Raw genomic sequence first — 21866 nt, 5'->3', positions numbered from 1 at the left:
ACTGAGGCTAGCAGCAAACTTTCCCCCTGGCCTGAATGATCATTTAAGTCTGTCACCAATACTCAAAGGAAAGGCAGAACATATTTAAATGTTTATTGGAACAGTTATGTTTAATGTTAAGTGTTTCAAGACTGTACTAGAATGGTTTTTATATGGTGGTATATTTTGTCACTGGAGAAATGTAACTGATCTTTGAAAAAATTTTTTTTTATAAGTCTATTTTTAATGATGAATGCTTTATAGACTAATTGTTTTAACAAAATGTTTTATTATTGGGGTATGACTCAGCCAATCATAGACTAGTTTATATCATATAAACACTTTACATTTGTTTTCTAAGGTTATTCTGATGAAGTCAACTGGATTGACGAAAGCACTTAATTTCTGTGGAATTTTGTGTCAATAAACTGTGGTTTGGGGACTCGCAACAATAGTGCTTTTTTCTTGGTTTATTTGTGAATTCTGAGCACTATTGCACCACCTTTTTATTAGTTTAAGAGCCAGGTATCCCCAGATGGAGTGAAAACCCTACAGTCCATTCTCCAGGAGGTGAGAAGAGATAGAGGGCAAACCAATCTGTTGATCCTGTGAACTTCCCAAGGTCTCTTCCATTTAAGTGGCTTGCAGGTTCTCTAGTTGCTGCCATTCAGAGGGGGGTATGCTGTGCTGCTACACGTGCCTCTCTTATTGAGCAGTGTACCACCTGGCCATTCAGAGGGGGGTATGCTGTGCTGCTACACGTGCCTCTCTTATTGAGCAGTGTACCACCTGGCCATTCAGAGGGGGGTATGCTGTGCTGCTACACGTGCCTCTCTTATTGAGCAGTGTACCACCTGGCCATTCAGAGGGGGGTATGCTGTGCTGCTACGTGCCTCTCTTATTGAGCAGTGTACCACCTGGCCATTCAGAGGGGGTATGCTGTGCTACTACATGCCTCTCTTATTGAGCAGCGTACCACCTGGCCATTCAGAGGGGTATCCTGTGCTGCTACACATGCCTCTCTTATTGAGCAGTGTACCACCTGGCCATTCAGAGGGGGGTATGCTGTGCTGCTACACGTGCCTCTCTTATTGAGCAGTGTACCACCTGGCCATTCAGAGGGGGGTATGCTGTGCTGCTACACGTGCCTCTCTTATTGAGCAGTGTACCACCTGGCCATTCAGAGGGGGTATCCTGTGCTGCTACACATGCCTCTCTTATTGAGCAGTGTACCACCTGGCCATTCAGAGGGGGGTATGCTGTGCTGCTACACGTGCCTCTCTTATTGAGCAGTGTACCACCTGGCCATTCAGAGGGGGGTTTGCTGTGCTGCTACACGTGCCTCTCTTATTGAGCAGTGTACCACCTGGCCATTCAGAGGGGGTATCCTGTGCTGCTACACATGCCTCTCTTATTGAGCAGTGTACCACCTGGCCATTCAGAGGGGGGTATGCTGTGCTGCTACACGTGCCTCTCTTATTGAGCAGTGTACCACCTGGCCATTCAGAGGGGGGTATGCTGTGCTGCTACACGTGCCTCTCTTATTGAGCAGTGTACCACCTGGCCATTCAGAGGGGGGTGTGCTGTGCTGCTACGTGCCTCTCTTATTGTGCAGTGTACCACCTGGCCATTCAGAGGGGGGTGTGCTGTGCTGCTACACGTGCCTCTCTTATTGAGCAGTGTACCACCTGGCCATTCAGAGGGGGGTGTGCTGTGCTGCTACACGTGCCTCTCTTATTGAGCAGTGTACCACCTGGCCATTCAGAGGGGGGTATGCTGTGCTGCTACACGTGCCTCTCTTATTGAGCAGTGTACCACCTGTTCAGTGTAAGCTCCTTTTCCTGTCAGTTGTCTACCCTCTGGAAGATTTCACCAGTGCCGTCACCCCCCAGGATGAATCAGCTAGCATTGACCACTTACACCCATCATCCCCTTCTTGTCCCCTTCAGCACTTGTATAGCTCATTAAATGCAGGAAGGCTGGTTCATAGGACTTCAGCCCTCTAAAATATAGGACCCATGCTTGAAACACACCCTACTTTTGACTGAAAAACTGCAGCAAAACAAATTTTACAAGGACTCAGTCATTACCAGATCATTGCAGTATAACCTAACCAGTGTGCATGTGCCTTCTGTCTGAAACTCTCAGGTTGTATCTACTCTTCAACAAATGTTACTGAATTAATTCAGTTTTCCAGATCCCAGTTCCCCTAATTTACAAGTCCATGAAAGTTGTTACATGTAGCTACTAAAAATTAGAGTTGTACAAGGTCTTTTTTTCCTTATGTTTAGTGACATGTGCCTTCTATCTGAAACTGACAGGTTGTGTCTACTATTCAACAAATGTTACCAAATAAATTCAGTTTCCTAGATCCCAGGTCCCCTAATTTACAAGTCTGTGAAAGTTTTTACATGTATCTTCTAAAAAAATCAGAGTTGTACAAGGGCCTTTTACACCCATGTACTGTGTGTTTTTTCATTTCCCTATATTGAGTGACATGTGGATTTGCAAGGGGGAGGGGACTTGACCTCTGCAAAAATGCTTTGCTGGTAATGTCACCCATAGTTTCTGTTAATGAGTCTGACACATCTGCTTAGCTGCTGGGTAGTTGTACTTCGGGTTTTGAGACTGGACCCATTATAAAGGGTGAGTGCTTCTCCAGCCATCCATCAAGTCATCAAATTTCATTAAGCACTTCCTCTGTTGCAGTGCTAACAACCATTTGTTTTGTCCATGTCATTGGAAGTATTCTGAATGCATGTAATGAATGCACACCTGGCATCAGGATGTGGGTATTAATTATTAATATGGGGGGGGTTCTTGGTGTAATAGTTAAGGTGTTTACCTTGGTTTACTACTGAAATATCGGCGTAGCATTGTATGCCTATGAACTATTCAAACTACAGATGTTCGAATAGTTCATATGTGTGCAAGCTACATAATCGAATGGTATATTTGTGAATGTACTGTGCATTCACAAATATAACGTTCTATTATGTACAGGGATCGCGGTACAGTGCGGTTAGGGAAATGCATCCCTTTCCTCACTGTAGTGCGATCTTGGAGTTGGAATATTAAGTTGGGGGGGTGTGGGGGGTGCAGGGGAGCTTGCCCACCTGCATAAACAGAATGTAAGGTGTAGGGGTAGGGAGTTACGGCAAGGGTGGCATTGTTGTTAATGATGTAAAATGTCATTGTCGACATTTTCGGCATTAACAGCTAATTTTCAACAATAGGGCCGTTAGGTTATGTGTACTTTCGGTGAAACAATTCGCTGTTACGTACCATTTTTATTTCAAATTTTGACATTATAATAGTAAACATTGGCTAGGCTTAAAATGGCCCACAGGGGCAGCTAGCCTAGTACTTACATATGAACTTGTAAACCTAAACAGAGTCAGGTTATGAAGAAGTAGTATTGTATGAAGCTGAATCTTGTGACATGAAAAACTCAGGTACTATATAGAAGTTAGAAACCAGAATGCCCTTTTCACCGTGAATTTCTGCAGGAAGTAAGTTAAGTAGTGGCTGGATAACAGTGTAGGTCCTATTTTGTAATTTTCAGACTGTTTCCTACTTCATATGCTTTATGGTCCATTCAAAATAAACTAAATATTTAAAAAAGATTGATGTGGAAGGACTAGGATGACTTTAGAGAGCCTACTATTTTCATATTATTTTGAAAGTTCAATGACGTCATTGCATGATGAATATCAGCACCATATTCACTGAGGGTTAATGCACTTGTAATAATCAGCTGTGAGAGCACTAGGGAAACCACTCCTCCAATAGCGAAAGGTTATCCATCTGAAACAGGAAATGAGACCTTGTGTCTGTGGTATTCAAAGGGATATGGCTCATATTAAGTGTGAGTAAGTATTTGTATTATGCAAAATAAATAAATAACAGCCAAAAGATGCATTTTTCCTCAATAAGGAACATAAATCTGAGTCTGTATAGATATATGCACATTACAATTACTGTATCAGACTAGAAGACATGCCCTATTAAACACCATTGTAGAATTCTTGGTACTTAAGTATATAACTTGTCTGTATGGCTATACCCATGGCAACTATACCAAGTTACTTTTTTCAGACAGTACATAAGTACCATATTACAGAAGGGTACTATAAAGAGGTATGCTGCATAAGTTTGAATTATTTTATTTTTGTCAGGTAATGAGATTTATGTGAGAAACATATATATGCAACTTTTGAAGGAAATCCACTACGGAATATGTGAGACAGTTAAATAGTTATGTGAGATATTTCATGTTATTATTTATTTATTTATTTATTTTTGTTTGTGTAGGTCCTCATGCTGGTTTCAAACTTACAGAATCACCCAGCTGCAACTCTTATGGCAGAAGGGTACCCCATGGTGATTAGCTCTGATGATCCTTCCATATTTGGAGCAAAAGGCATCTCATATGACTTTTACGAGGCCTTCATGGGACTTGGAGGAATGAGAGCAGACCTTAAGCTGCTAAAACAGCTTTGTATGAATTCTATCAGGTATGTCAATCAGGACTGTAAGACAAGCAGTAATATTTCCCTTTTACTGTGTTTGAATGACTGGCTGGATCATTACTATAGTTTGAGAAAAAAATCTTTTATACTATAATCTGTCCAAGGTATACATTATATGAAACATTAAAAAAAATTTCTATGACATTCTGTATGCATGACACAGTGTTATGACTCAATACCATTGTCTGACAGTAATCCCTCAGATTAAGTCTAAATGATTTAGTAGCATTCCTTATAAATTAACAAGTAACTCTGCGACAGCCCATATTCCAAATTAAGACAGACCCAGCCTGCATGATCAGTTAAAATACACTATAGTAATGGTCTATACTGACTGAAGATGCAAATACGTGGCTCAGACTTTACTCTGACTTTGCAGTGGGGTATTTTCTGTACTGCATAACTAACTCTAAACTACAGGAAGTCCACCTCCAACACACACACACACACACACACACACACACACACACACACACACACACACACACACACACACACACACACACACACACACAGAAATCAAAACATTCCCTAATGAAAATAACAATTTTTTTTTTATGTTATTCATGTGTATTTCAAAACAACCTAATGCACAAAACTGTCTGATTTATCAGTCATGGATGTAAATATTTATATATTATCAGGAAATTATATATATGAAATATGTTAATGACCCACTAAAACTATCACATTAATAAGAAGCAGTAACATTTTTGTAAAGAATGAAATCGTGTCCATTTTTTTACAGTAGCATTCATAGCAGAAAAATATCTAAACACTTCCAAGCAAATAACAAAATGAAAGCTATCCAAAATTTTAACAATATAAAACAAGAAATAAATTTGTTTTAGTGCAACTAATTTAGTTACTATGCACTTTAGCATTTGCTTGATTATGTATTCCTTACTGAACCTAAAACATACTTTAGGATTTGACTTATTCCAGTCATAGCAACCTAGAAAATACATTTGAAACATTTTTGTTTGAACTGCAGTTCATCAGATAGAATGGGTGGTAAGGTAAATTTTTGTTTGAACATCATGTTTTTATTTTATGGAAAAGGAATCAGCAGAACAGCTATATGGTCAGGTGTCTTATTGAGCCTTACTTAACCTCCAATTGAGATAGCAGACTAGGTGTTCCTAACCTCCTACTTTCTGTGATAACACACAGCTCATCACAAAAAAATAATAAAAAGTCAGATAATTTCAAGAACTGGCACATGTCTAATATGTCTTTTATTGCTGTAAAGATGTAAGACTCTCTATGGCCCCCATAGACCCATATATGCGCCACCTCCATACCTGCAAGTTTTGATAAATTTTGATAGAAGAGGTTTTGATAGAAAAGCTGTAGTATCTTATCTGTGGTATGGATGTTTTCAGTTATTTGATCCTGGGTACAGGCCAAGTTGTGACAGCTTCTGTTTTTTTTTTTTTTTTTTTTTTTGGGGGTCTAAATGCATCTCTCCTAATCCTGCTAATCCTAAGTGTGCTTCTTCTGACAAACAGCTTTACTGATGAACAACATACACTATCCCTCCCATCTGTCTTATTCCATCCACAATTTGCATCCATCATTGCACAACCCTTCCACATTTTGACACTGGGGTCAGGGTGTCACTCACCCAGGTGGCCAGTGGTGGCTATCCAGGCAGTCCCTGCAGTGGCTATGCACCGCACTGGTCCGTGCTCCATACTCACTTCCCAACTTAAAGTGTAACTCACACTCTACTCCACTTCTTAGAGCTGGGGGAGTTTGCTGGAGGGACTAGAGAGAACCAGAGGACCACTACAGGGGAGGAACCCATGAAGAGGCATCACAAGGAGAACTGCTGAGGTCTCTTGCTGCTTGGCAACAGCCTGACCTGTGGCAACGCCCACCTTTACCACCAACCCTTTCTATACTGCTAATCTGACCAGCTCCCCATGGAGTAAATTATGCACATATGATATGAGATATGCACAAGTTTAGAACTTTGTCCAAGAAACTTTGAAAAGTGGCAGTAACTCCATAAAGTCTAAATGGCAAGACAGTGTAATGAAAAGGACCTTTAGGAGTACATAATGCTGTCTTCTCTTCTGCTTCTTAGGAGTGAAAATCTTTCCTGAAATGTATTATAGTTTTGTGTTTTTTTTGTTTTGTTTTTTTCATGCCTTTATCTGGGGGGGGCTATTCCATTCTGGGCATTGAAAAAGCATGAAATTTGCATATGACATTCAGAAATATTGAATGATCTGACTTATTAACAATTGGACTATCTAAGACTTTTCAATAACTCATAGTTTAAGCACTTTTACACTTCTTTGTTTATTGCTGTTCTTTTGGACTCTAGTATCCTATTTGGCTTTAGGTTCCCCTTCTCAGTATAATGCTAAATTAAATCAGTTATATCAGGTAGCATAGACAAAACTCTTTTTATCGCTGTAAAACTGTTTTCTTTTTTTTTTAATTTTTATTTGTTGTAATGTTAACAGCAGGAATTCCCCAATACTGTATGTTCGGTATCCATGTCAGCTCCCATGCTGACTACAACAGCTTCGGTTTCCTTCAGTTGATTTCTGCCCCCCTATTCTTTTTTTTTTTTTCCCTTTTTGTTAACCCAAGTTTGTTCATTTTGTTGACCACTTCAAAGAATCCTTGCCTTTTTTTTTTTTTCACAAGAAATTTTTTAAAAGGAAATAAATTACTAACAATGTTTCCTCTATTTTATCCATAGAAAAAGCTAGATAAAGCCTGGGCACACTGGCACCCACATAGATAAGCAGGAATTTCTAGAACTGCACAACAAGGCAAAAGAAAAATGTCAAAAGAACAAAATATTATTACCAACACATTCAAAAAATCAAAAAACCCCAAAAAATTCGGTCACAGCATAACACATTTTCCTCCTCAGATGAAAACAAGGGATACCACACTCAGTGTTGCCACCCATTTCAACAAATTCTTCAATGAATCCATTTTCGCTCTAGCTAGCTCACAAAGCTGTCAATCCTCCAACCTTCTACCCAACAACCATACTAACAATAATGGCTTTACTCTACGTCCTGTCTCTACTAACTGTATCAATAAGCTCCTTATGAAACTTAAACCTACCACCCTAGCCGCTGATAAACTCCCTGCTGAATTTTTGAAAGTAGCAGTAGGTGTGATTGCATACCCCATAGCTATTGTTATCAATCATTCAATCTCTGAAAATCTATTCCCTGAAATATAGAAAACCTCTTATATCAACCCCCTCCACAAAGGGGGTAATTCAAAGGAGTTAACTATCGGCCAATAGTAATACTCTCACCGCTGTCCAAAATACTCGAGAGGTGTAGGCACACACAACTCTTGAATTACTTTAACACCCACAACCTCCTCACAAACATTCAACATGGATTTAGCCCCCATCACAGCACTACAACAGCTCTTATGTCATTCTGTCAAACAGTGAATGATCACTGAAACAACGGTAACTATGTCTCTGCTATCTTTCTGGATCTCTCTAAAGCATTTGACAGGTTAATCATAGCAAACTTATTAACTCCCTCTTAGAACTTAATCTTACTAAAACCACAATTACATGCTTTCAAAGCTACTTGTCAGGTAGGCAGCAAGATGTTCTGTGGAGACAGGAACTCTCTCCTCTATTGCCAGTCACACTGGGTGTTTCTCAAGGCTTTATCCTGGGTCCCTTACTCTTCTCCATCTTCACTAACAACCTCCACTCTTCTACTGTACATGCCATAGTCATCCAATATGCTGATGACTCTACACTAGTCTGCACCTCTCCCTCCCTCCCTCCCTCCCTCCAAAAGCTCTACTTACAAACACAGGCCTCTTTCCTGTCTGTAGAAGAATGGCTTACTAAATCTCAGCTAATACTAAATCCCAACAAAACCAAACTTCTCATATTCCGCCCTACTAACCACTCCACTTACATACCTAATATTTGCATCACCTCTAACAATAAGACAACTATCTATCCAAGTACTCACAATAAACTCCTAGGAGTTGAAATCAACTGTTATATAAAATTTGACAGTCACAATTCACTCACCTTAAAGAAAGTCCATAAAAAGTTAGGGGCACTATATAGAAATAAACAATTCCTCACAAACACCACCAGGGCTAAAATAGCACAAACACATCTCATCTCTACACTTCTTTATGCCTCCCCTATACTCACTAATCTTAGAAAAACAGACTTATTTAAACTTGAGGCTTGCTACAATAAAATTGCAAGGTTTGCCAACAAGAGTCCACAGGAAACACACCCCTTAAACAACTCAGTTGGCTTGAACTTCCCATCTTATCCTTTATAACCAGCTTATACTAACACATAAGATTCTATACTACCCTGATAAAACCCCTGCATTACAAAACCTAATACATACTTACTCCAGCTCTAGAGTTCTACACTAACAATAAACCTCTGCTTCAAGACACTAAAACCAACAACTCCGCAGGATCTTCTCTATATTCAAACCTTATAGCCAAAAAAAGTAGCACTCTGCCCGCTAATATTTCAGCCACAATATCTCTAGCCCAGTTTAGGAAGGCTCTAAAAATGTACCTCTAAACTAACTGGATCTGTAACTGTGGCTCCCCGGGCTAGTCTAACTCCATCTTCTTTTAACAACCTTACCCTCAGATAATGGACAGATGAAGACAGCCTAGCTATATTTGATGAAATGTTCTTGGTCCCGCTGACATCCTAGTTTTATTTAATGTAATCTATATATAGCATTCTAGCACTATTTGATGAAAGGGCTCCTTCTTTTGTCATACTAATTTTGATTGTTGTAATCTGTGTAAAATTATATTTCTGTAACTGTGTATATGGACACTATTATACATGTTAAATGTGGAGCTTTTCTCTCCGGGCATCCACTGAAAAAGGACTTGTGTCCAGTCAGACTCTTCCTGTAACCACAAATAAAATTAATTAATTAATTAATTAATTAATTAAACCAAGTCTGCTATTTTTATTTTGCAATCTTCAATAAATTTCTTGTGCCCTTTGCATATATTACATAATTATTGTCATAATTTTTAACCTCAGTCTCTTGTAAGTATGTAAAGAGTCCTGCCACTGTTTAAACATATATTTTCCTCCTCCCAAATTTCATTTCTGTATTAAGCAAATTTTGAAATTATCTATCACATGGGTTAAATGCTATTAAAGCTTGAGGTGCCTCTCCTTTATAAAAAAAAAAAAAGGTAGATAAGTAAGTTATCCTAGTTCATACCATCCTGCTCTATAGCCTTCTTTAGTGTAGACTTCAGAATTTTATTAAAGCTCTCCACTGACCCATCTGTGTGAGGGTGGTACACCAAATTTCTTAGCTGTCTTACTTTAAAACACTGGCAACAGTGGTACATTACCCTGAATGTAAATGGGGTTCCCTGGTCCATTAGTATTTATTTGGGTCTCCCTACCCTGTTAAAAAGCATCACTAGTTCTCTATTGTCTTGACATTGGCTTTTTACAGGCTTCATTCAGCTTAGTGGTAAAGCTAAGAATCACTATTGGTATTGGTAGCCATGACTAGATTTTACTAATGAACCTACAAAACCCATGGCTACCATTTAAATGAAAGTATTTGACATTGGTATCAGCAGACTTTTGAACATTCTGGACAAGCTGCTCAGACTTTTTCAATTTCTTTTGTTACACTGACCAATAAAATCATTACTTTGTTTTGATCATCTGTAAAGGTCTCCTCTCAAAATATGTTTATGCGCCAGTTTCATCAGAAATGTTATAAAAGACTTTTGGTGCACTGTTTCTTCTTTGACTTTTTTCTTATCCTGAGCATCAAGTTGTTCTTCATCTGAAAAGATGAATATGAGATGGGGCCAATCTGTTCAGCTGCTTCTTCTTCCTTCTGGCTATATATCCCCCTCCATTGTGCCACTGATTTTTATCAATACACTGACATATAATAGAAAGTATGTCCTCTTCACCTATGAATACAGGTTTAGACAATTTTCTTGGATTTCTTTCTCTACAAAAGTCAACGTTCTCCAGTGACTTTCTGCTGCCTTTGGTTTTGGCAACTACTTTACTTTTACAGAAGAGCAGGCTAGCACATACGGTTGATGCACGGATAAACCAACCTTGAATACAAGGTGTAGCAAAAAACTGATTTATTATGAACCAAACCGGTTTCAGCAGTTGGCTTTCTTCAGTGGTATGGTCAAAATGATTTAACAGTCCTTATTTATACATGATTCAAACAAAGCATATGACATCATTTCCTGTTTAGATAAATTATAAATAAGACATTAATCTAATTCATGACCACATAATGTGAATAAGATAATTAGAAACTAACATGTATTCCAAAATTATACTACTGAAAACATATTATTAAATAGTAATGATAGACATATCAGACCAGTGAAAACTATGTCAAGATAGAAGCTAAAAATAAAAATGTTTATAACCATATTAGAATAGTAATAACAAATGATTTATAACTTGTCATTAAGGCCTGGTGGAAACAAACCACCCAATTTGATTATCCATTTAGTTTCCTTGCTGTTTAACAGTTTATGCCATCCAGTTTTAAATGCTCTGTGGCCAACATCTTGTCAATACAAATGAAAGAGAATTGAGCCATCTTGTGTACAACAGTATGTTTGTACAGAGCATTAGTAGCCCTAGCATTTCTAATGTCACCTAAATGCTCAGAGATATGAATACGCAGCTGTCTAGAAGTTTGACCAATATAAAATGCCCGACATGTACATGTGGCCAAATAGATCACCCAGTCCGTGCTGCAATTGGCAAAATGATTAATGTTAAATATCCTGCCTGTATTCTTGCTAGTGAATTCCTTTGTTGTGAATATATATTTACAGAAAGAACAGTGACCACAAGGATGACAGCCAATTAATCTGTCTCCTAACAGAGTAGTCTGAGTCATGCAGACATCCTGAGATGTGATTCTTTTGTAATGTGAGAAATGTGATCCTAAAGTTTTGCCTTTGCGGTAGGAGTAAAGACATCTGTCGTCTAACCACTTGGCAAGATGTGTGTTGGTTCGCAATATATTCCAATGATTACTGATAATGTCTTGTAATTGGTAGGTGTTCCTGCCAAAAGTAGTTACTAATCTAAGTAGCTGACCTGAGGACTGAGCAGTCCTGTCTTTATAGCCCAATAAACTGTCCCTGGATAAGTTGTTGGTCATGCTAGCTGCAGATTGGACATCCATTTTGTTATACCCTCGCTGTATGAATCTGTTCGAAAGATCATTCTGACAATGCTGAAGGTCTACATGAGATGAACATATTCTCTTAATTCTGATAAATTGAGATTTGGGAATATTTCTTATGATGTGTTTAGGGTGGAGACTAGAGGCATGTAGAAGACTGTTATATTGTGGATATTTTCTATGCATAGTGGTACGAAGAGTGTTATCCACTTCCTTACTTAAGTGGACATCCAAAAAATCAATTTGGTGTGTGTCATGGTTTACTGTGAATCTAACACCCCATTTATTGCTATTCAAATATTCCACAAATTCCATAAGATACTCAATTCCCCCTTTCCAAACCAACCAACAGTCGTCCAGGTACCGTCTCCAAATATCCATTTCAGGCAAATATAGACTGTGTGTTTCATTATATATAATCTGATCTTCCACATATCCCATAAAGAGATCTGCATAGATAGGTGCAAAAGAAGCACCCATCGCCGTGCCCTGAATTTGCCTGTAACATTGGTCTTGAAAATAGAACACGTTCTTAGTTAGAACGTGTTCAGCCATACAGATAAGTAAGGTATTGAATCCCGGACTATAGAGGTTGGTCCTAAGTAGCCAATATTCCAATGCCATTAGACCTGCCCAATGTGGTATACTGGTATATAATGATGTGACATCTAGAGTACACATAATCCAATTAGCTTCCAGTTGTGATTCAGAGACAATCTGAAGGAATTCAGTAGTATCCTGTAGTCTAGCCCATACATGTGACAACAGGGGCTTTAGATACTGAGTCAGGAAAACTGATAAAGGTTCCGTCAGTGATCAAATGCCTGAAACAATAGGTCTACCAGGAGGTGTAGAAAGGGTTTTATGAATTTTGGGCAAAAGATACAAATATTGTTTGACTGGATCCTGAACACTAAGATGAAATTTCGTTTTTACACTGATAATGCCCTCTTCAACAGCAAGCTGTAAAAAGTTATCTATTTCCTGTTTGAATTTGGGCGTAGGGTCAATGGGCATATGTAGATAATGCTGAGTATTTGACACTTGTCTTTTACCTTCAGCCCAGTAATAACTGGAATTCATAACCACAATGGACCCACCCTTGTCAGCAGGAAGAATAGTGATGTCTGTATTATTTCTAAGATTGGTAAGTGCCTGTTGTTCCTGAGCATTTAGATTATTTCTGATGGTGTTTCCTGTGCCCAACTGGTGGTGTAGATCTTTGAGAACAGCATTCTGGAATATGGCTACGTGTTTGTCCATTGGAGGACAAAACTTGGAGGGTAAGAATCAAAATTCAGTGGATCTTTGAGTTAAATCCTGTTGATCAAAAAATATTTTTAAGTTCAGTCTTCTACAAAAATCTATAACATCTGATGCAAATGTGCTTTCATCAACACAGAAATCAGGAATAAAACCTAGACCTTTATTCAGCAAAAGCTCTTCCATGGGTGTTAATACATAATCAGAAATGTTATGCACATTTGAGCAGTCTGTGTTCATTTCACAATTGACAAAAACAGTTCCTCTAGCGTTCTTATGCTTCCATCCCCCCTGTGTCTGTGCCTAAAGGGTGATCAGCACTGCGTACCCTTTTGGGAGTGGGAGAATCCGACATATTAGTGGATTCAGTATCAGTAGTAGATGATTCTTCCCCCGAACTCCTGTTGGGTGATGTACTCCTTTTAAGTATTGATCTGGGCCGCTTTTGTCGTGTGTGTAAAATTTTTTGTACCCTCTGCAAATCATACCGCTTTATATAGTTCAAATGGTTTCCCCCTTCTATAATCCTCAATATCTCTGGTAAATTTCTTTAATTTCTTTTCTTTAAGAGTTTTTTCAGAGGCTGAAAGATCTTTGGATAACTTGCTGAGTAATTCTTGAAAGCTCGGTTGATTTTCATATAGCTTTAATTTTTTACACATTTCCTGCACATCACATATATTGGTTTGAATGGTCCTGTCATAAAATGAAGACAGAATGTTGACAAACATCATGGCTGAAACTTGTTGTGCAACATTCCACTCCTTGATCAATAGGTCATCCGGTTGACCAACCAAAGGCTGTAATTTAGTTCTAAGACCCCTCGGGGCTATATTCTGATGTTTGTATGCCTTAAATAATCTGGAGTGCCAGATGTGGGAATGTAATGTTTAATTTTTTTTACCAAATTGAGTAAATAACATACTACAATCGTCAACTGGATCAGACGTACCACTGGCAGCAGATATGTTATTCGAATCAATCCCAAATACATGAATATCATCTTTATAAGCGCATAACCCATGTACCATATCATTAAGATCCATGACAATAGATTGTACATATGTCAAGACCAAATGTGATGTGTTTATGTCAAATTAGTATTAGTATTAAGATAATCAATTATTGTACAACCGAACCAACCTCCAAAAAAAGACTCAAGGAAAACTGTCTTAACCAATCCAATATTAATACTGGGTAGTGAGATGCAGAGAGACCAAATAATAATACATAACCAAGTTGTGAAATCCAAATGGTTACACACTTTGATCAATACTAAAAACAGAAGGTTCTTACCAAAATGCAAATGCCTCTATGGTAAAACGGCAGAGACTAGTGTGTAACACCTAACCATGGTGCTATGCAAAAGATATTAATAAACATGATCTAGTGACAATGTGCTTCAAATAGACCTATGCCTAATGAGAATCAAACAATCATCTGTCTTGCAATATTGCGATAAAAATCACCAAGCAAACGCTATTATGTTGATATACTCAACTGACTTTCAGAAGATGTTAAACACATAAAAAGAGATAAGGGCTAAATATCAGCAAATAATATGGTATTGCATAATGTATATGTATATCTTATCCAAAAGGAGATGTTTAACTTGTTATACAGGCATTTGCTATAGTTGTACTGTGTCCGTCTGAGCACAAGCAAATAATTTGAAATAATTTGAAAAAACTTATCAAAACAGTAGCCTATAATTATTAACCAACCTAGCCCTTAGCTGTAATATGTTAACAAAACCAATATAAATATAGTGGATCAAAATACCAAAGGCTTCCACAGTAAACTCTGAGTATGGTACTGATAATCAAAAGAATGCAAGTCTATAAAACAACAGAACTTGTACAGAGATAAATCAGGATACACGATGACTATAAATTATTCATTGAATACATCTGATAAGCTAGTCCAATATCAGACCCAAGCACATGTAAAAATGGTTAAATGTCAAATGAAAGTACTTGTATCCTAGGACTCGATGTACTTGTTCAGACAAGGACCAATTATAAGAAGTGGTGGTATTTCCAGACACAAAAGACAGAAAGCAATATCCTCCTGGCTTAATTTACAAAGTTGCGTTCAAATGTTCTGCTCAATATCTAGACAATGAGCTGTAAACAATAACTTGTTTTGCAAAAGATGGTCACAATTACACAAATAGTGGACCGCCAATGTTCAGATATAAAACGCTGTCTATAACTGCCCAGTCCAATCCAACAAAGGCCTAAGCTGTGATATTCCCTATGTAACATAAACCTATAAACAGTTCTGATACATAGATATTACCATCAGTATACTCAATACTAGTGCAACAACCACAGACCAAATCACTGAAAAAATATGAATCACATTCCCTCCATATAATAAGACGTCATGAAATTTGTCCTACAAAATGTTTCATAAAAAAGGATGAATAAAGTCAAAAAAACAGTACTTGTATCCTTCGAAATAATGTGGACATCAGGTAGATGATGTTGCAACAAATATGTCCCAAACAAATCCCAAACAAATAATCCAAAGGGTATTCCTGAATGCCTGTTGTAAAATAATAGTCACATTCCCTCCAAATAATTAGATGCCATGAAAATTGTCCTACGAGATGTTACATTTACAAAAAATACTAAATAAGAACAAAAAACAGTACTTATATCCTTCGAAGTGATGTGGACATCAGTTAGATGATGTTGCGACAAATATGTCCAAAACAGATCCCAACCAAATAATCCTGAAGGTATTCTTAGTTCAAAATCAGGATGAGCATTGTAAAAAGATGATAATCCAAGTGTTAGGTTGAAACAACGACCGAAATGAACCCAAAATGGTGTCCGACTACTGTGTATGCGTTGAAAACGCAAGACCAAAACACAATATGGCAAAAAAATGTTAAATAAGCAAGAAAAATAAAAACTTCGTAAGATATAAAAAACGAATGAAAGATAGTCTCCACTGGTCCAAAGAATCACAGATGGTTACGCTCGTATAACTCCACAAGTCTGGGGGAAAGATTCCTCACCAAAAATACTAAATCTACTATCACAGCGCTTCACCCTCAGATACCAACAGCCAGCAACAAGGAACACATACAGAAGAGCAGGCTAGCACATACGGTTGATGCACGGATAAACCAACCTTGAATACAAAAAACAAAATCAAGCACCCTGAGTAGGTGTAGCAAAAAACTGATTTATTATCAACCAAACCGGTTTCAGCAGTTAGCTTTCTTCAGTGGTATGGTCAAAATGATTGAACAGTCCTTTTTTATACATGATTCAAACAAAGCATATGACATCATTTCCTGTTTAGATAAATTATAAATAAGACATTAATCTAATTCATGACCACATAATGTGAATAAGATAAAACAGTGGAAAAAAGAGAAATATAGCCCACAATAAACCAATAAAACAAATAATAAAAGGCCTTAATGACAAGTTATAAATCATTTGTTATTACTATTCTAATATGGTTATAAACAATTTTATTTTTAGCTTCTATCTTGACATAGTTTTCACTGGTTGCAGTTAAACTCTTTTTTCTAGTGGCTCCTTTAGCTGTTTAAAACTTTCATTTAAAGGCTCACTGCTGCTTTTCAGCTGTGAGTAACATTTCTGCTGTGTTTTCACCTCCCCTCCTCCCTGTTGTTTTAGTTTTTATTTTGGTTGCCTTTGCAGTTGCCGCCCCTTGATCTGGGATCCTCCTCCCTCCTCCCTGTCTCCTTAGTGTCATTACCTCATCAGTACCCAGTTCAGAGAGAGCCAGCAATCAGCTTAGTGCTACTCCTTTCTCTCTTTCCTTTCTCTTTTCAAAAAAAAAAAAAAAAAAAAAAAAAAAAAATGTAAAATGTTTTTTGTTTTTTTGTTTTTTTATTTTTTTTTTGCTTTAAAATTGTCTTAAAAGTACTCTTATGTATTTATTTTGTATGGTGTAACTCTTTGTTTTTTAGTTTTTAAGCACCTGGGTTACTTAAGAGTTACATTAGAAGGTTTGTGGTCTGCATAGTTGCAGAACAGGTAAGTTACACATCCTTAGGTCTTGGTCTTGAGGGATTGGCTCTGTTCTGTTTAATGTTAAGTGTATTTCTAATTAATTTTTACACCTTGAGAGGGGTTTGAGGCCAGTTATTTTACATTAGTGGGGTGCACTCTTGCACCTTGGTGGAGCTGAGCTGTGTCTTATGAGATCTGTGGTGGAAGCTTATAGTGCCTGCATATTTGAATGCCTTCTTATTTGAACTGCTTCTTACTGATTGTGTAGTTAATTGGTAGCATAGATGTGATCAGGCCTGCTGGAATCTAGCTTTGTTTCTATAACTTGAGCACTAATAATCCAGGTGTTCTTTAAAGTTTTTGTATTTATTACTGTTCTATTTAATTTAACACCACTGGTAGCTACACTTTGGATTAAGCACCTGGGCTTCAGATTCTTTGGGCTTCAGACCAGTGGTTTTGTGGCCTGAGGTTTGGGCCTGCACTGTGGTGGCTTCACTGCCTTCTGGGTTACTTCTAAGTTGTTGGGAACTGCTGATTGAGTATGCTAAGTGTCTTCTGGAACTGTTTTTAGTTTTTGGTTATAGTTTTGGGCTTCAGGGCGCTTAGAGGCCATTGATTTCCTATTCCTTTGTGGGAGGAGAGGCTGGACTCTGCCCTCTGGTTAGAGAATTTCTCTGCTGAGGCTTATAGTTACTGTGCCTGTGCTGGCTTGTTTGTTTCTTACTGCAGTTAACCTTGTTTGTTGTAGCATAGACTATCCAGGACTGCTTTGAATCTAGCTTTTATTGTATGCTTGTTGTTTGTTTATTTCCCTTGTTTCCTTATTTCACCTAAAATGCGGGCCTTTAGCACTTCTGCTCCTGTAGCAGTGATATCTTGCTTGTTTTATCTTATCATTTTTTTCACTTGGTTAGTTGCATTTTTTTTTTGAAAGTTGCATTTAAGTTACCTGTGGCACATTGCATTGCATTTAAACCTGTTATATTGCTCACTAAAAAAATTTAATAAAGCTCAGCTAAAAAAAAAAAAAACTACACCCTCACAAACCCCCTTGAGTTCCCCTTTCCCCCAGCCAAGGAATTTCAATTATAAAGGAATTCTGTTGTACTATTCTAGCATGTCCCAAGGTCAGTTGTCAATCTCCTCTCTCTCCAGCAATGTTACAACTGCCTCATGTACACAATGTTACAACTCCTCCTCATGCACAACAACAACCTCTCTCCTCCAAAACCATTCCAACAAATGTGAGAGAAGCAAAAGCTCTAACCACACTACTGCTATTCAGTACAAACATAACCAGTACTCAGGAGAAGTCAGGAGGAGAGACTACAACCACACTACCCACACATCCACACACACATAGCAACACACAACAAACAAACCAAAACACAAAACAACCAAAAAATAAACCTAAGCAGCAAATCTGCAAAACAGCCAAAAACAAACATGTCCCACACAAAGAAGACAAAGCCAGTGTGCAAACAATCAAAACAACCCAACATTGTAATACAGCCCTCACAACAGTCACAGCCCAGCTGGCGTCACAGCTCACACAAAATATACAGGCACACCACACTGCCAGGTGTAGGGCACAGGGGCCACATCCTGAAGGTGCTGTGAGCACTCAGGATCACACAGACTGCCGGTCCACAGGCACTAGGCATCTGCACTGGTCAGTCACTATCCATGCTACAGGCATGAAACTCAAATATGACTCAGTCTAAATATGACTCAGTGCATGTGATTGCCCTGATGTGAGAGGCTGGACTAGATCAAAAGAGACATAGAGCAAGACTAAGACCACCTGTAGCCCAGTCCCCTATGAGCCCAGTCTAGCATCTTACTGACCCCTCACCAACAATGAAGAGAAATTCAACAATTGATGATGACCAAAAGAATTGGGATGATGTTGAAAGACAACTGATGCTTCCCCTGGACGGCTTGGGATAAGCACCTCTGGACTTGCTGATATTGGCAAAGGCTCTTGCTACCCCTTCAGACCTGACCTGAAGACCAACAAGGGTCTGGGAACAACTATCCTAAGGGTTACAAAGGCTTAAAAACCCAAAAGCAGAATCTAAGGGAACCCACCACTAACTCAAGAGAGTAATGCTACTCAGCAGAAAGAAACTACAACAGATGCACGTCAAAACCTCAAGAGCACCCATGGAGAACATAAATATGCCAAGAGCCATTTGCCTCAGAGACCATGCATTGAAACCCAACAGTATCTACCCACCCAATCCCCATTACCACCAGGTTACACCTCATACCATAAAAATCAAACCCATGTGGTGAGCCCTATCCAAAGGCAAAGAAACCCTATCCAACATTATCCACGTGCAACTAACTGACCATCAGACTGCATCAGCCATTAATGAACTGCTATAAACTGCCTTCCAAACTGGAGGATATGAGACTCCACCAAACACCAGAACACAGGAAACCTTCAACCACTTGCTGAAATACTCAGGTACTTCTCCACTTCTCCCATCCAAAGCTACAACTTCCTCCAAACCAACCAACCAACCATGGAACAACTCAACAAACTCCATCCAACACCAAAACACCAAAGGTTCCTAGGTCCAACTCCCTCTAGCTGGGGGGAACTCACAGACAATCACCCTTCCATGAAAATAAACACACTGGGGGACCCACCAATGGGGTAATCACTGGACCCTACCCAGATCCTCAGAACTAAACAGATCTCACCATAAACTCACAAGCCAACCACTGGCACAAAAACCACACATCCCTAACCTCTCTACCACAGATAAAACTTCTCTAAAAAAATTCAAAAAAAACAAAAACCAAACGCCCCCAAACCAAAACCCGTTCTGAATCCACTGCATGTTATAAATGATTCTATGAACATCTTCAGGAATGCATGGATCATGCAATCCCCCCCAAACCATAAATCCAATATCCCACAAAGGCGGCATCCCCCAAGACCCCAAGAGCAAAAAAAAAAAAGGCAAGTCTGGGAGACCCTCTACAACAACAAAGAGCAAAATCCCAAAATAATGCCCGCTAAGGCAAAGTATTGAAAAAAAAAATACAGCACTCACAAAAAAAAGCTAAGGGCACAGAAAAAACGCCTCTGAGATACAAAAGATAAAGAACTGGGGCACAAATGGACATTACACAGGCTTCTGGGTTCTGCTTTGAGATATGCCACAAAATTAAAAGATATGCCCAACATATGCCAAAAATACAACATTGCAGACCAAAATGATAACAGCCCCACTGCCCCACAAACAGGCAAAACAACAAACAGCTGCCCCCTAGCCCCAACATCCCCTTCCCCCAGAGTCCAACAGAGTGTTGCCCCTAACCACTCCAGAAGCTAAAAACAGTGCATCCCAGAGCAATATGAACTCAAGAGCCAAAACACATATATGCCAAACAAGCAGTTTGTCCAACTCTTATCTCATACTATCCTGTAACCAAGAGCTAAAGCCACACCTTATCCCACCAAGCCACAATGTACGCAACGCCCAAGCGGAAAGAACAAAGAACAGCCTCACACAAGCCTGGTCAGCAAATCTACAGAAAGGATCCTAGAGCATCTCAAACCCTCTAATTAAGCCCAGCTCTCCAACCACTGGATCCTGATTGGGACCAAAAGAGCTGCTGCAGGACCCCACCTTGGTCCACTGGAAACTAACAGACACTGGATCCTGGCACCAGATTGAGGACCTTAAGGTACCTGACCAGATTTTCCTGGAGGTGTCAACACAAGGATCACCCACCTCAGGCCCGAGCTACCTCCACACAAGGATAGATATACTAACCTCTAGAATAGACTGTCCACTCAGTCAGGACAGATTCACCATAAAGGCTATAGAATTGCTGCCATGGTGTCAGACTCTGGACCAAGCCAAGTGGGGGGCAGGAATCCCTGGAACTCTAGTGGACAACCAAGTTAGTTTGGTACCCACAAGGCCAAGGCCTGGGACCTCAGTCCTGGGTGACTCAAGCATGACATGACCATATGCCAAAAACAACAAGACTGCACAAGCATCCTCCAAATCGGACCTAGTGCATAATGAAGAACTCATGCCAAAGCTCCCTCCAAAGTCAGCTCAAACTAAAGAGAACTCCAAAAAGCCTCACAAAAAAACAAAACACTGGTGCCAGAGCCATGGCTCCAAAGTGTATAAAAAGTGTTAGACTAGGCTTTGGCAAAACAAAGTGCCAGCCACACATTAGGGACAAGGTGGAATACAAGAGGGTACAGAAAAAGTCATTAGGGACACCTAATCATGAAGGGATGATTATCTAGTCATTTGAAGTCATGTACCTCCCTGGTTAGAAAACATCTTTCAATAGACACCTAATCATGAAACGGGATCAACACACCAGATTGGGCAGTCACAGCAACCTCATCCCTCATCAGGCCCCAGCAACTGAAGGAGTACAATCAAAGGGATTACACTTCCATCACATTCAAGCCCAGCTGGGAGAACATATGCCTCCCCTGCCTGCAAACCAATCCTTGGAGCTGGCCTAAAAACCCTATGCCAACCCAGTTAAAGAGACTCCAGCAACTCAGAAAAACAACTCCCATGGAGCTCTTGTAAAAAGCCAAGGAAAATTGATATCGAATCTAAAGCTCACGACATTGAGGACATGCTCACATCTAAGACAGCAGAAACCCAGACTCTGGAACCCAGAGACTCAAAAGTAGAGGTTTGAAATCGATGAGCACTAGGCAGAGTCGGGAACATGAAAGCTTAAGAGTCACACAGAGCTGGAGAGGGAGATATTCTTCTGTTAGAGGGCTCGAGGAGTAGAATCAGTGTATCAGTCCTCAACAGTGGCTAAAAATAGGTTTAAAATGGGCAGAAAAATTTGATGAAGCTATGGCTACCTCA

The 21866-nt window shown here is 39.2% G+C and overlaps 1 protein-coding gene across 5 annotated transcripts in view; it reads left to right on the top strand.

The window, feature by feature from the left end:
* ADA2 (adenosine deaminase 2) overlaps positions 1 to 21866 on the top strand; it is an 823901-nt gene that overhangs the window by 783887 nt on the left and 18148 nt on the right. For all 5 annotated transcript variants that reach the window (XM_044088185.1, XM_044088184.1, XM_044088186.1 and 2 more), the window contains one exon: positions 4294 to 4496. In XM_044088185.1, coding sequence (XP_043944120.1) covers positions 4294 to 4496 — 203 coding nt within the window. The remainder of the gene's footprint in view (positions 1 to 4293; positions 4497 to 21866) is intronic.

The sequence above is a fragment of the Protopterus annectens genome, chromosome 11.part0 (assembly GCF_019279795.1).
Source record: "Protopterus annectens isolate FY-2018-M chromosome 11.part0, PAN1.0, whole genome shotgun sequence".
NCBI lineage: Eukaryota > Metazoa > Chordata > Ceratodontiformes > Protopteridae > Protopterus > Protopterus annectens.
This window is presented reverse-complemented; position numbering and strand designations above follow the sequence as displayed.